This window comes from Bos indicus, chromosome 8, assembly GCF_029378745.1.
Source record: "Bos indicus isolate NIAB-ARS_2022 breed Sahiwal x Tharparkar chromosome 8, NIAB-ARS_B.indTharparkar_mat_pri_1.0, whole genome shotgun sequence".
In the NCBI taxonomy this organism is placed as follows: Eukaryota; Metazoa; Chordata; class Mammalia; order Artiodactyla; family Bovidae; genus Bos; species Bos indicus.
In genome coordinates this window covers 23,023,241-23,038,784 of record NC_091767.1, presented here as the reverse complement: position 1 = coordinate 23,038,784, position 15,544 = coordinate 23,023,241, and the positions used below count along the sequence as shown (strand labels likewise).

The following is a 15,544-nucleotide window of genomic DNA, read 5'->3' as shown; positions in this document are numbered from 1 at the left end:
AATGCCATTCACTAAAAGAGAGCAGAATAAATTTGATCTCACACACAAAAAAAGAAAACTAAAAGAGTTTGATAAGAATTTAATAAATAAAAAATCATAGTTAATGAAATGGAAAGCTGAACATATTTCCTAAATCTTAATACAATGTGAAGGCAAACATCCTTATATGAAAATATAAATATGACAAGAACAAATATAAATAAATAATAAATAAATCAGGGAAATAATCACTTAAGGAATGATGACCCTAGAGCTAAGTTTTTAACATCCTTGCTTAATACTACAAAATATATGCTTAAGTAATTCAGTAAATTTTGTGGCTAAAGCAGAAATCAGAAACTTCTGAAATGACCACAGGTGAATGTGCAAGGCTGATGTGACATCTTAGTCAGTGAGAGTCATTTCAAGGTGAGTTCAGATCTCCACCCATCTTTCTTAACCTTTCTTGCAAGCTGGTTGATGACGAGAGGGCTCTCATCATCTCCACTCTGACGATTTCCCAGGCGCAGTCGCTGTATTCCTTCTCTTGCAGGTAGACATGGATTCCCTGGAAGTACCCCTTCACAGCCAGTGTGGGGCCCGTCCTTCCCAGGGCAGAGTCTTCCTCTTCCATCACCTGCCCCAGGCAGGCATCCAGATCGTCCAGCTGCTGATGGAGTCCAGTGCAGAGCTGCTCCAGCAGGGTGGTGTCCCAGGCAGCAGAGGAGCGCTCTGTGTGGAAGAGGTTGAAGCTCTGCTGGAGCATCTCATGGAGCACAGAGATGGCCTGGGCCTCCTGGAGCTGGCTGCCCTCCACCGTCTCCTGGGGGAAAGCGAAGTCTTTTCTGTCCTGCAGACAGAAGCGAGGGGAGAGTCTCCTCATTTGGCCCAGGAGCCTGAGGTTCTGCCTGCCAACCAGCACGTGGTTCTGAGACAGGTCACAGCCCAGGGATCCTCCCGGGCTGTAGCTGACCAGCACCAGGGCCATCAGTAGAGAGAGCACGAAGGCCATGGGGAAGATGAGGCTGCTGCTGGGCTGGCTGGGACGGCGTCTGGAGGAACCTTGAGGTAGGTTCTCTGATGCCACTCTTTCTAAGCAAGGCCATTAAATAGGGAACATGGTAGTTTTCATTTTCTAGTCATTTCTATACACTTTTAGTTCCTTTTTTGATTTTCCTGTATTTATTCTGAATATGGTCAAAGAAATTGTCATCAGTCTAAACTATTAATTTTATCTATTTCCCAATAACTTAAAATGTACCCATCCAAATGGATATTTATCAATCAAATGAGAAAGGTCTTTTACTTAACTCAGGAGCGATGTATATTTGTAATTACACACATTATTGCTTTTTGTGTCTTATGCATAAATGTTGCTCTGCTCTTGTTCATGAACTCATCTGTAGCCTTGATCTTAGGCTCCACTTTTCCCTCTTACTTTACATAGGAAGCCAGGCTCCCTCATCTCTATGTTTCTGTGTTTATAAAGTATTTACCAGTTCACTCTGGTAATTAAGCTCTTTGAAATAAATGATGGTTTATCTTCAGTGTTCGATTTAGAGAAGATTCTGATTATTGTGAGTCCATGAGCTCCTCCCATGTTTCTCTTCCTTCTAGAACACATTCCTGCAGGTCCACGTGGTTGTGCTTCAGGGAACCACGAAGTCAGGACTATTACAGACATCACGCTTTCTTTCCACCATTTTCATGCTGGAGACGTATTGTCCTTCACTGGCTGGGCCAGTACCCCACCAGAATCCTGGTTCTTCTCAGGGAACATGGTAAGGAGACTCTAATTCCAGGATAATTGTATTTCCCCAGGTGTACATCACTCACATGGGAGAGATCACATGGAGCCACCCCCTGTCCTCTGGAGTGACTGAGTCCCCTTGCTCACCTGCTGGGTTCCCTCCCTGCAGACAGGATCACCACAGCCTGAGAACGTGAAAAATCTTTCTGTGGAGGGCTTGTTTACTTGTTGGGAAAATAGATTGTCTTCCTAAACCCCCACCTTCTCCTCTGGAATGTTTGTGTGAAGGACCCGAGTTCCCAGTGGTGATCCCTCTTCTCCTGACCCATATCCCCAAGTGTCCTAAGTGTCAGTATTGCTCACATGCTGAGAGTAAGGTGTGTTTGTGCAAGTAGAGAGAGGAATTATCCAACTACAATTGTTTTACCTTTAGTAGAGAGATAATTTTTATTTATAGTATAGATTTATCTGTATAGTATAGATTTATCATTCAACTCTCTTAATTTTTTGAACACGTGTGATGTTCAGAGTTTCTGGGTTGGCGGAATGAGATTCAGCGGTGTTGCTGTCTCTCATCAGAAGTTCATGTCACAGAACCTCATGAGCTTCAGTTGTTCATTCAATCAATTGATTCCACTGGGCTTTGTACCTCTGTCTCTGTCTTCCTCTGAGAATGCAGGGCAGTGAGACTCACACTACTCAGTCGGGGGGAAATAGCCTTCTTTCTTTGCTTGTGCGTGATTCTTCAGTTGAAGTTGTTTTAATTTATATTGACATACTGGACAAGATTAGTCTCACTGCTCCTGCTCTAGTCCTAATTCATGATGAGGTGAGAACAATAAAAGGAAGTAAAGAAAGCCAGAGGGGCTGTATCTCTATCATTTTCAAGACTTTAGATTTTTTTGTTTTTCTTTGCAACTTTCCTAGAAAGTAAAATTCGAGATGAGAAAACAAATGTAGACAAAAAGAAAACAAATGTAAATCTGAACGTCATGAATATGAAAAAAGGGAAGTGGCTTTCCCCTGACACGATGACGTTTTCTGAGTTAGCAAACTTCAGTGCAGCACAGCTGGGGACACGCTGAGGCAGAGGGGAAGGATGAGGCCAGTGTGAACAACAGAAAGGCTGGGACACAGCTGCGTCTGCCAGAAACTCAATGAAGGAAAAGTTCTGGGTCAGTTGACTGCCCTTTGCTTTGCAGGATTAGTTACCTCATTTTTCTTTCATTTAATCCATGTAAGATCAGTTTTAGGAGAGAATGAAGAAGTCACACCCATCAGCTCATATGAAACTGATAAGCGGAACCTCAGTTGGTATAACACTAACTCTCTGTGGCAGAATCGTGGAGACCAGCCTTGCTGAGCATCTGTCCTCGTGATAAATCCACTCAACAATGAGAAGATGCTTTGTGAAAGCTAGAATTAAATAAAAGGGAATCAGATAATTCCAAAGATCCTTTTGTTAATCTGGGTAATAGTAATCATAATATTGAAAAGTAATAACTGGATTTTGTTTGCTACTAATGGACTTTCCATTTTAAGCTCTTTAAAATATTAACTCAGTTCTCTCATTAACCCTATTTGGATCACAGCATTTATACAACTGGAGAGAAATATCAATCTGGAGCACTGAACTATTCCCAATGTACCAAATACAAAGGTACACCTAAGGAGCTTTACAATGATTTGTCTGAACAAGCCCATTAAAAAGAGTGAAGGGTTCAAATAAACATGATACTGGGAAACCAACAAAATAAATTGGAGGAGGAGAATGAGATGACAAAAGCCCTTAAATCCCTTGCAAATGCTAAATGGCTTTGTAGGGCAATAAGGGAGGTGGTCTTAAGTCTAGAGAAATCTCTTTAAGGTCTAATCAAAATAGACAAAATTGCTATTAAGTAGTTAGAGGGGAACAGATGTTTCTGCTAATTGAAAAATAAAAATAAATGAGGGACTTTCCTACAGGTCAGGATCTGGCCCTTCTCACTGTGACCTGGATTCAGTCCCTGGTATGAAAAATTAGGTCCCGCAAGCCATGAGGTGGTAAATCTAAGATTTTATGAGTGATTTCTTCAATGAGATATAGTAAAATAACTTTATTAGCCCTATAAGAGCTGAGCCCTGGGATCTTTGTATTTTAAATTCTGGACTTTTCTCGTGAGTTTAAGAACGAAGGGAGAGTATCAATTTCTAGCCACATGAACTCTGACTTTTCTCCTTTGAGATGACAGCTAAAACGTCACTTGGCATCTTGTTCCCAACAAGTAAACAAGTGGGAATGAAGTCACTACCCATTGTGTTTCCTGGCCTCCAGCAGGCTCTGATAGAAGTTCAGGATGGAGATCGGAAAGAGGCACTCTGTGCTCTGGGAAACTAACACAACAGACCAGCAGAGAGTTAGACAATTTTCCTGAGAAAAAGTTATGAACCCAGTTTTTGCAACTCCTCATAGGTAGAAGAGCACTAAAATCATTCATGGATTTATCTGTTCCTACTGACTCTCAGCCACCTACCAAGTGATGGCATGTAACCCCTTTAGCATAATCACATTTATATACTGACCCCCTCTAAAACCTTGAAGCAGTTCCTCAGAGCTGAGTAGAGTCTGTCCTCTTGGCTAGAATCCTCAGTAAGCCCACCCAAAAAACTGAAGTCCCGGCAGTCAGGTTGCCAGTATTTTTTCAGTTGCCAAGAATCCTTTGTGGTACTCCCTCCCTTTTAAGGTTGAGGTCATAGGACTCAATTTTAAGTCCTTTTCTCATTTTATACTCTTTTCCCATTTGATCAGTTTTTCTGTTCCATGCTTTATGTTTAATGGAATTGCTTGTAAATTTCCAACTCCAATATCCAATGGACATTTGCACTGATATATTTACTAATGAGAGGGTAACAGGCAGGAAGGTCAGGGGTCTCCAAAGGGAGGAAATAGCCTGCACATGTCAGACATTTTTCTCTCTCTTAAGCGGCAGGAGGAAACAAACTAGCGATATTTTTTCCTTCTCTATACAAATTTAAAAGGAGGTTTCTCTTAAAATACTGTGTTGCCATAATGACATCTGGTTTCACCTGAAGTTAACTATTCTCAAACTTAGAGATAACCAATGCCTTTTTCTTATGGAAATGTTTGTCTTAAGCTATGCTAATATACTATACATTTACCCCAAACTCTGTCTTCAAGTTGGTTCTGCCTCTTGGCTCAGAACCTACTTGACAAACCAGTATGTTATACTCAGATATTGTTCCCCTAATCTATGTAAATGAAACTATTTGTATGGTGATCTGCCCTTCTTCAATATTCAAGTTAATCATTTTATGGCCCAGGATGAACCATTTGGTGCCAAGATTATCCCAAAATGCATCTTATGGGTGAGGGGCCTGGTGCCATTCTGAGTTTTAAGACATACCTTTCTTTCATTAACAGACTGCTAGTGACTATATAACATCCTGCTGAAGACTAGCAGGGGGGTACTCTTTCTGCCCTCTTCTGATGCCTATGTCAGAAGCTTTCTCTATCTCCTTTATACTTTAATAAAACTTTATTACACAAAAGCTCTGAGCGATCAAGCCTCATCTCTGGCCCCAGATTGAATTCTTCTCCTCCGAGGGCCAAGAATCCCGGCGTCTTTGCGTGATTCAACAACATTTCACTAATTACCCCTATAGTAGTTAACATTTATATCCTCTCACAGCTTGGTCCATATTCTACTGGCAGTATTCCAATTTTCTCCCTTTTATTGTAGAATTCAACCTAACTGATACTCATTTCTACTACTAATTAGTACTATTTTTAAAATAGTTAACATTTTAATATGAATTAACTGATTATTGATTTGATATAATTTCCTTTTAAAAAAAATCAAAGTTACAAAAATGATTGAATTAGTTATGTTTATATCTAGGTCTTGAGGGCAACACACAACCTGGCTAAATGAAGTGTATTTTTCACTCTAATCTGCATATCAAAAAAATGGGTCAAGGACTTGTAAAATAAATTCTTTAATCAAGTTGTGCATTCACCTCGGTGTAGCTTTTTTAAAGAAAAAAGCAAAGGATTTTTTTTAATAGTAATAATTTAATGAATAATAAAAATTATAAGCTGACTAAATACAAAATATGTATTTTCCCTTAAGTATACATACATAATATTATATAAACAAAATAATTTAAGTAAATATAAATAAATAAATAAATATTAAAGTAGATAAATGTCCATGTAGATAAATAAGTAGATAGATCAGCTTTAGTATCTGTGAGGGAGTAGTTCCTGTAGAGTAAAACATGATATCCTTTAATATTCCTGAAAACCTTTGACAAATTGAATCAATTCAGGGCAGGATGACAGCAGAAATGAGAGTCCTTGACATGGCAGCGCAGGAGGAAGTGTGGTGTGTTGGTCCATGACAGTCATTTCCATGTTGAACCAGGTGTGTGTCAGTCCTTTCTCCTGAATCTCTCCTGCAAGTTTGTTGAGGAAGAGAAGGCTCTCATGACTTCTGCTCTGACAACCTCCCAGGCACAAGGGCTGTGTCTCTTCTCTCGCAGATAGAGAGTGATTCTGTGGAAGTATTTCCTCACAGCCAGGCTGGAATCCTCCTTGAGCAGGGGAGCCCCTCGCAGCCCTTGCTCCTGCCTCAGACAGGCTTGCAGGTCAGTGAGCTGCTGATCCAGTGCAGCGTGGAGCTTGTCCAGGAGGCTTTCGTCCCACGTGGCAGCCGAGCCCTCTGTGCTGAAGAGCTGGAAGGTGTGCTGGGTCACCTCGTGGAGCACAGAGATGGCTTGAGCCTTTTGCAACTGGCTGCTACCCAGCGCCTCCTGTGGGAATGCGAAGTCATTTCTGTCCTGCAGGCAGGAGGAAGGGGAGACCCTCCTCAGTTGTCGCAGGAGCATCAGGACCCTCCTGTTGGGCAGGCTGTAGGAGTGAGGCAGGTGGCAGCCCAGAGAGCAGATGGCATTGCAGCTGAGCAGCAGCAGGGACAGGAGGAAGGACCAGGCTGGGGCCATCAGGGACCTTGCAGATGCTTCTGGCCTGGGGAGGTGGGTGACTCTGTGAACCTGCTTTCTAGGTTCTCTGAAGACCTTCCTTCAGGTCTGTGTCTTAAATAGAAGCCCATGGTTTCCATTTTCTGAAAGTTCCCTTTTGCTTTCTACTTTTGTTTTTGCTTTTCAATTTGCACTCTTCAAATGGGTTAGGACAGCATTTCACAAACGTTTTCATTATTGACCCCCCTTCCCCTATTGACAGAGTCTTCTGAGATATTTTTTCCCTATTACCCCGACCATGAAATTTTAACAACACGATTATGCTGTGGATCCATCTTTGTACTCCATGCATATCTTTATACATAGAAAAGGAAAGTGCAAAGCTTCCTTGTTGTATTCACCCTAGGGTTAACGATGCCATAAAATGAAAGGTGTACAATAAATGTAAAAGCTGCTGAGTTTTATTTAACTTTATGAATGAGTTTGAAGGATGACTTTTAATGGAGAATATTTACTTATATAAATAGTAATGTACCAAATTACATATTCATATGAAATTCATATAAAAATATATAATAATACCACAGTATAGATAGACTTAAAAATCTTTCAAAACTCAAAATCATTGAAAATCTTAAATTATTTTCTTATTATTTATTTCGAGGTACTTTAACTTTCCTTCAAATCAGAAACCAATTTTTAATTCCCTGGCCACTCAATATTCATCTCTATTTTATCAACATTTCTTTCTGTTTAGCTCTTGACATGCTTTTATGCATATTCTTCACAACTTTGATAGGGATAAGTAATAAAGTACCATGATATCACTCCAATGGAAGAAAGTGAAGAGGAACTAAAGAGCCTTATGATGAGGTGAAACAGGAGACTGAAAGACTGGGATAACACTCAACATTTAAAAACCTAAGCTTATGACATCTATGGCGAATAGATGGGGAAAAAGTGGAAAATGACAAATTTTCTTTTCTTTGTCTCCAAAATCACTGTGGGCAGTGACTTCAGCTACAAAATTAAAAGACACTTGCTCTTTGGAAGAAAAGCTATGACAGAACTAGACAGCATATTAAAAAGCATAGGCATCACTTTGATGACAAAGGTCTGTATAGTCAAAGCTATGGTATTTCCAATGATCTTGGGAGAGTTGGACCACAAAGAAAGCTGAGCGCAGTAGAATTTTACTTTCAAATTGTGTTGCCTTAGAAGACTCTTAAGGGTCCTTTGGTCAACAAGTAGATGAAACCAGTCACGAAATCAAACCTGAATGTTTTTGGAAGGACTGACGCTGAAGCTGAAACTCCAATAAATAAGTGTTAGTTGCTCAGTCATGTCTTGATCTTTGCAACCACATGGACTCTAGCCAGCCAGTTGCTCTTCTGTCCATGGAATTCTCCAGGCAAGAATACTGGAGTAGGTTGCCATTCCCTTCTCCAGGGGTCTTCCTGACCCAGGGATCAAACTTGGGTCTCCTGCATTGCAAGTACATTCTTTACCATCTGAACTACCAGGGAAGCCCTATATTTTGGCCATCTGATGTACAGAGCCAACTCAATGGAAAAGACCCTGATGCTGGGGAAGATTGAGGGCAGGAGGAGAAGGGGGCAACAGAGGATGAGGGTTTGATGGCATTACCAACTCAATGGCAATGAATTTGAGCAAACTCCAGGAGATAGTGAAGGACAGGGAATCCTGGTGTGCTGCAGTCCATGGGGTCGCAAAGAGTAGGACAGGATTTTTAGTGGCTCAAAAGTAACAGTAAAATTTCCTTCCATTGAACCCTGAATGGTAAGCTTCTCCAGGCAGCTGCAAGAGGGAGGTCTTTTTCTTGGGTTCCTTTGGGAAATGCCCGCTTGGGAGAGTTTGCAGTTCTGGGTTCTGCAGACAACCAGGGCATAGCATCCTCAGTGAGCCTCTTGATACTGACTTACTGTCACGGGAAAAACCTTTCTTTTTCACAGGGAGCCTTGTCATAGCCATGCCCGCGACAGTGTTCTCTGGTTGGAAGCATGGAACCTTGCATTTTCTGAGCCTTCCCTAGAGTTTTGTGCTTTATTTTCCAGGAAGGATTCCACTTACTGAGGGGTTTCAGGTGGGGAGTCAGCGAGTTGGAGTCGATTTTACAGATTTGGATACTTTCTGGTGTGATCCAGTGACAGCTCAGAGACAGGGGAACCTGGCAGTGGTAATGGGACCTCTGGAAGGTGTCTGGGATGCCCTGGGGGTGAGTCAGAGGGTGGCCACCACCAGGGCCAAGGACCAGGGAGCTGTGATTTCCTGTTTTAAGAATATTTATCCCTGCGCAGACTAAATTTTAAAAAATCTTCTTCTTGGCCTATCACAGATAATAAGAAAAGAAAAGTAATTTAGAACATGGAACTAAAAGATTTCTTCTTGAACAAGTTGGCAGGAAAACTCAGGAATTAAGGGAAAATATTTTAATTGTCAAGATGCTGAAATTAACTGACTGTTACCGATAACATGAAGTTAAGCAAATTGGTTAATTTCATTCCCCCTCTCTGACTTGTTACTGATTAAAAGATTGGTTGATGCAAATATTTGGACCAAGCCATGGATAGGGAACAATTGGCTAAAAGATTAAATGCCTTGAAAAAATTAAATTAAAAAAATTAAAATTTAGAAAATTATTTTGAGTATTTTTTCCCATTATCCCCTAGGAAGAACCTGAAGGCAGAGCATTCTTTCCTGTTGCCTTGTATTTCTTGGTGTTTCTTTTCTCTCAAAATACTTTTAATGTCCTTAAGATGGGCCATCATTCCTCTCTGTTTGATCCAGACTCTATGATCTTTATTTGTGAGCACAGATTACCAGTCCTTTTTGTTAAGAAGGAGGTTGAGAATAATTACACATGACAATTTCTTCTCTGTCATGTGTGCTTTGAACATGAAATATTTATGTACGACTTCAACTGGTGTATTGCAGGAGCTAAAAATGCCATGCCCTGTGTCTTAATTCAGGCTGCTCTAACAAGGTCCCAAAGCCTGGGTGGCTCATCAGTGATAGAAGTTTATTTGTCAGAATGGTGGAGGCTGAAGTGTGAGATCAGGGTACCAGCAGGGTTGAGTTCTGGTGAGAACTCTCTTTTGGGTTGCAAACTGCCAGCTTCTCTCTGTCCTCCTATGGTGGAGAGGAAAGAGGAAGCAAAGTGTCTCGTGAGTCTCATAAAGACAATAATCCCATGCTTAAGGAATCCCTCCTCATAACGTCATCTATTGGAAGTGGATGAGCAAATTAGAAGTGTTCAAACGAGATGGCAAGAGGGGAGATCGACATTTTAGGAATCAGTGAACTAAAAAGGACTGGAATGGATGCATTTGACTCAGATGACCATTATATCTACTATTGTGAGCAAGAATCCCTTAGAAGAAATGGAATAGCCATCATAGTCAACAAAAGAGTCTGAGATGCAGTACTTGGATGCAATCCCCAAAATGACAGAATGACCTCTGTTCATTTCCAAGGAAAACCATTCAATATCACAGTAATCCAAGTCTATGCCCCAACCAGTAATGCTGAAGAAGCTGAAGTTGAATGGTTCTTTGAAGACCTACAAGACCTTCTAGAACTAACACCCCCAAAAGATGTCCTTTTCATTATATAGGACTGGAATGCAAAAGTAGGAAGTCATGAAACACCTGGAATAATAGGCAAATTTGGCCTTGGAGTCCAAAATGAAGCAGGGTAATGGCTAACAGAGTTTTGCCAAGAGAACTCACTGGTCATAGCAAACACACTCTTCTAAAAACCCAGAAGACTCTACACATGGACATCACCAAATGGTCAATACTGAAATCAGATTGATTACATTTTTTGCAACCAAAGATGGAGAAGCTCTATACAGACAGCAAAAACAAAACTGGGAGCTGACTGTAGCTCAGATCATGAACTCCTTATTGCCAAATTTAGACTTAAATTGAAGAAAGTAGGGAAAAACACTAGACCATTCATGTATGACCTAAATCAAATCCCTTATGATTATACAGTAGAAGTGAGAAATAGATTCAAGGGATTAGATCTGATAGACAGAGTGCCTGAAGAACTATGGATGGAGGTTTGTGACCTTGTACAGGAGGCAGTGATCAACAACATCCCCAAGAAAAAGAAATGCAAAAAGGCAAAATGGTTGACTGAGGAGGCCTTACAAATAGCTATTAAAAGAAGAGAAGTGAAAGGCAAAGGGGACAAGGAAAGATATACCCATCTGAATGCAGAGTTCCAAAGAATAGCAAGGAGAGATAAGAAAGCCTTTCTCGGTGATCAATGCAAAGAAATAGAGGAAAGCAATAGAATGGGAAAGACTAGAGATCTCTTCAAGAAAAGTAGAGATACCAAGGGAACATTTCATGCAAAGATGGGCACAATTAAGAACAGAAATGGTAAGGACCTAACAGAAGCAGAAGATAATAAGAGGTGGCAAGAATACACAGAAGAACTGTACAAAAAAGATCTTCATGACCCAGATAACCACGATGGTGTGATCACTCACCTAGAGCCAGACATCCTGGAATGTGAAGTCAAGTGGGCCTTAGGAAACATCACTATGAACAAAGCTAGTGGAGATGATGAAATTCCAGTTGAGCTATTTCAAATCCTAAAAAATGATGCTGTGAAAGTGCTACACTCAATATGCTAGCAAATTGGGAAAACTCAGCAGTGGCCACAGGACTGGAAAAGGTCAGTTTTCATTCCAATCCCAAAGAAAGGCAATGCCAAAGAATGTTCAAACTACCACACAATTGCATTCATCTCACGCGCTAGCAAAGTAATGCTCAAAATTCTCCAAGCCAGGCTTCAACAGTACATGAACCATGAACTTCCAGATGTTCAAGCTGGTTTTAGGAAAGGCAGAGGAACCAGAAATCAAATGGCCAAAATCCATTGGATCATCAAAAAAGCGAGAGAGTTCCAGAAAAAACATCTACTTCTGCTTTATTGACTATGCTAAAGCCTTTGACTGTGTAGACCAAAACAAATTGTGGAAAATTCTTCAAAAGATGGGAATAGCAGACCCCCTGATCTGCCTCCTGAGAAATCTGTATGCAGGTTGAGAAGCAATAGTTAGAACAACATGAAACAACAGACTGGTTCCAAATAGGAAAAGAAGTATGTCAAGGCTGTATATTGTCACCCTGCTTGTTTAACTTATATGCAAAGTACATCATGAGAAATACTGGACTGTATGAAACACAAGTTAGAATCAAGATTGTCAGGAGAAATATCCGTAACCTCAGATACGCAATAACCTCTGACACTCTTATGAGAGAAAGCAAAGAAGAACTAAAGAGCCTCTTTATGAAAGTGAAACAGGAGAGTGAAAAAGTTGGCTTAAACCTCAACATTCAGAAAACTAAGATCATGGCATCCGGTCCCATTACTTCATAGCAAATAGGTAGGGAAACAATGGAAAGAGTGAGAGGCTTTATTTTTCTGGGCTCTAAAATCACTGCAGATGGTGATTGCAGCTATGATATTAAAAGACGCTTGCTCCTTGGAAGAAAACCTATCACCAACCTAGATAGCATATTAAAAAGCAGAGACATTACTTGGCCAACAAAGGTCCATCTAGTCAAGGCTATGGTTTTTCCAGTTGTCACGTATGGATATGAAAGTTGGACTATAAAGAAAGCTGAGCATGGAAGAATTGATGCTTTTGAACTGTGTTGTTGGAGAAGACTCTTGAGAGTCCCTTGGACTGCAAGGAGATCCAGCCAGTCTATCCTAAAGGAAATCAGTCCTGAATATTCATTGGAGGGACTGATGTTGAAGCTGAAACTCCAATGCTTTGGCCACCTGATGTGAAGAACTGACTCATTTGAAAAGACCCTGATGCTGGGAAAGATTGAAGGTAGAGTAGAAGGGGACGACAGAGGATGAGATGGTTGCATGGCATCACCTACTCAATGGACATGAGTTTAAGTAAGCTCCGGGAGTTGGTGCAGGATAGGGAAGCCTGGCATGCTATAGTCCATAGGGTAACAAAGAGTTGGACACAACTGAACTGAACTGAACTGAACCTCATCTAAACCTAATGATCTCTGTAATATCCCATCTTCTGTTATGATCACATGGTGGGGGTACCTTTCATTATACGAATTTTGGGTACACACACGCATTAAGTCCGTAACATGGTAAGAAGATACCGACGTGTTGTGTTTATGGCAACGATTCATTAGAATATATTTCATTCTTGATATTTATTTGAGGATAAAAAAACACATTCCGTGATGTTGCCATCACTTTTTGTGGCACATTAGTCCTGAATTGATTACTAACTAAATGTTACAATGCTACTGTGAACATAATTACCAAGGACCTACCAGAAAAATTCCACAGATCAGTCTTTATAAAAAAATGATGTTGTCAGGAACTACAAAGTCCTTAGCCCTTAAAAGGGACACTTAATCCTTCCAACATAGTTGAAACTGAGTTGTAAATATTCTCATTTCCAAGAGCCACCTGGTAAGACTTTATTTGAGTGAAATAATGTAATAAGAAAATGGCAAATCCAGGTTTCAAAACCTAATATGTCAGATTCCAAGCCCCACCTCCCTAAACACCATAAACATCTGTGCAAACTGCATGTATTGAACCATCACTTATTTTCCTGTTTTACTAACATGCATTGTGCCTTTGTTGTCTATACCTCACTGTTACAGTACTTTATATTTTCATTAGTTTATTGTCTATCTCCAAATTTCTAGATAAATTGAGCAGTTTACAAATTTACACATAATCCTGATGAGTTCATATAATTAGCAAAATAAAACTATCAACTGGTAATTATTTCTGAGAGTCTAATGTGATTGACAAAATTAATAATTCTAATAATAATTAAATAATCATATTTAACTGACCATATAGATTTATAGAGATTGCTGAATTAGTCCTCACCATAAATTTGAGATATGTGATAGATAAGACCCCTGAGAGTTATAGGCCCTGCAAGAGATTGGATTACAAATATTTCCATGAGCCTCTGTAGAAAATGGGCTTCCCTTGTGGCTCAGTGGGTGAAGAAAGCACCTGTCCATGCGGGAGATGAGTGTTGGATCCATGGGTTGGGAAGATCCTCTGGAGAAGGGAATGGCAACCCACACCAGTATTCTTGCCTGGGAAATCCCATGGACAAGGGAAGCCTGGCAAGCTACAATCTATGGGGTACAAAAGAGTTGGACTTGACTTACAAACTAAATAAAAACAATAAAAACTCAGGAAATTCATCTTCATAAAGATTTAATAAATAAAAGAAATTACAAATTTAATGAACTGGAAATGTAAATGTATTTTCTAAATTTTAATACAGTGTAAAAAAATCTTTTATATGAGAAAATAAATATGATGAGATAAAAGAATAAATATAACTAAATAAATAAGCAAACAAATAATAAATAACATCAATGCAGTCATTGCTTAGGACTGAATCCCCCTAAATTGAATACATTTACTTCCTACTACCGACAAAGTACTGGTTGAATTAATTTAATAAATTTTGTGATTAAAGCAGAAATCAGTCTTCTGAAATGACTACAGGTGAGCATACAAGGGTGATGTGGCATCTTAGTCAGTGAGAGTCATCTCAAGGTGAGCTCAGGTCTCCATCCATCATTCTTAACCTTTCTTGCAAGCTGGTTGATGAAGACAAGGCTCTCATGATTTCCAGTCTGACGATTTCCCAGGCGCAGTCACTGTATTCCTTCTCTTTCAGGTAGACATGGATGCCCTGGAAGTACCTCTTCATGGCCAGTGTGGGGCCCATCCTTCCCAGGGCAGAGTCTTCCTCTCCCATCACCTGCCCCAGGCAGGCGTCCAGGTCATCCAGCTGCTGATGGAGTCCAGTGTGGAGCTGCTCCAGGAGGGTGGTGTCCCAGGCAGCAGAGGAGCGCTCTGTGTGGAAGAGGTTGAAGGTCTGCTGGAGCATCTCGTGGAGCACAGAGATGGCCTGGGCCTCCTGGAGCTGGCTGCCCTCCACCATCTCCTGGGGGAAAGTGAAGTCTTTTCTGTCTTGCAGACAGAAGCGAGAGGACAGTCTCCTCATTTGGCCCAGCAGCCTAAGGTTCTTCCTGCCAACCAGCATGTGGTTCTGAGACAGGTCACAGCCCAGGGATCCTCCCGGGCCGTAGCTGACCAGCACCAGGGCCATCAGTAGAGAGAGCACGAAGGCCATGGGGAAGATGAGGCTGCTGCTGGTCTGGCTGAGACGGCGTCTGGTGGAACCTTGAGGTAGGTTCTCTGATGCCATGCTTTCTAAGCGAGGTCATTAAATAGGGAACATGATAGTTTTCATTTTCTAATCATTTCTATACACTTTTACTTCCTTTTTTGATTTTCCTTTATGTATTTACAATATGATCAAATAAAATGTCATAAATCTAAACTATTAATTTTGTGTATTTCCCAATAACTTCCTATGTGCCCATCCAAATGGATATTTATCAATCAAATGAGAAAGGTCTTTTTCTTAACTCAGGAGTGATGTATGTTTGTAATTACACACATTATTGCTTTTTGTCTCTCATGCATAAATGTTGCTCTGTTCTTGTCCATGAACTCATCTGTAGCCCTGATCTTAGGCTCCATTTTCCCCTCTTACTTTACATAGGAAACCAGGCTCCCTCAGCCCTGTGGTTTCTGTATTTATAAGCGATTTACCAGATTACTCTGGCAAATACGGTCTTTGAAACAAAAGATGGATTATCTTTAGTGTTTGATTTAGAAAAGAGTCTGATTATAACAAGTTCATGAGCTCTTCCCACGTTTCTCCTCCTTTTGGAACATATTCCTTCAGGCCCTGTAGTTGTGTTT

At 40.5% G+C, this 15,544-nt stretch overlaps 3 protein-coding genes across 3 annotated transcripts; all 3 read right to left on the bottom strand.

Moving 5' to 3' along the window:
- Nucleotides 1–403: 403 nt before the first annotated feature.
- Nucleotides 404–1,059, bottom strand: LOC109562666 (interferon omega-1-like). The gene has a single exon (XM_019965694.2). The coding sequence runs from the start codon at nucleotides 989–991 to the stop codon at nucleotides 404–406; it is 588 nt and encodes a 195-aa protein (XP_019821253.2). The 5' UTR covers nucleotides 992–1,059.
- A 5,101-nt stretch (nucleotides 1,060–6,160) lies between these two features.
- Nucleotides 6,161–6,730, bottom strand: LOC109562665 (interferon alpha-B-like). Its single transcript, XM_019965693.2, has one exon. The coding sequence runs from the start codon at nucleotides 6,728–6,730 to the stop codon at nucleotides 6,161–6,163; it is 570 nt and encodes a 189-aa protein (XP_019821252.2).
- Nucleotides 6,731–14,318: 7,588 nt separating this feature from the next.
- On the bottom strand, nucleotides 14,319–14,987 carry LOC109562664 (interferon omega-1-like). The gene has a single exon (XM_070794308.1). It carries the CDS (start codon nucleotides 14,979–14,981, stop codon nucleotides 14,319–14,321), a length of 663 nt encoding a protein of 220 aa, XP_070650409.1. The 5' UTR covers nucleotides 14,982–14,987.
- Nucleotides 14,988–15,544: the final 557 nt, after the last annotated feature.

Excerpts from the sequence above, each read along its gene's own strand:
- LOC109562666 (XM_019965694.2), bottom strand. The coding sequence starts at position 991 with ATGGCCTTCGTGCTCTCTCTACTGATGGCCCTGGTGCTGGTCAGCTAC.
- LOC109562665 (XM_019965693.2), bottom strand. The coding sequence starts at position 6,730 with ATGGCCCCAGCCTGGTCCTTCCTCCTGTCCCTGCTGCTGCTCAGCTGC.
- LOC109562664 (XM_070794308.1), bottom strand. The coding sequence starts at position 14,981 with ATGGCATCAGAGAACCTACCTCAAGGTTCCACCAGACGCCGTCTCAGC.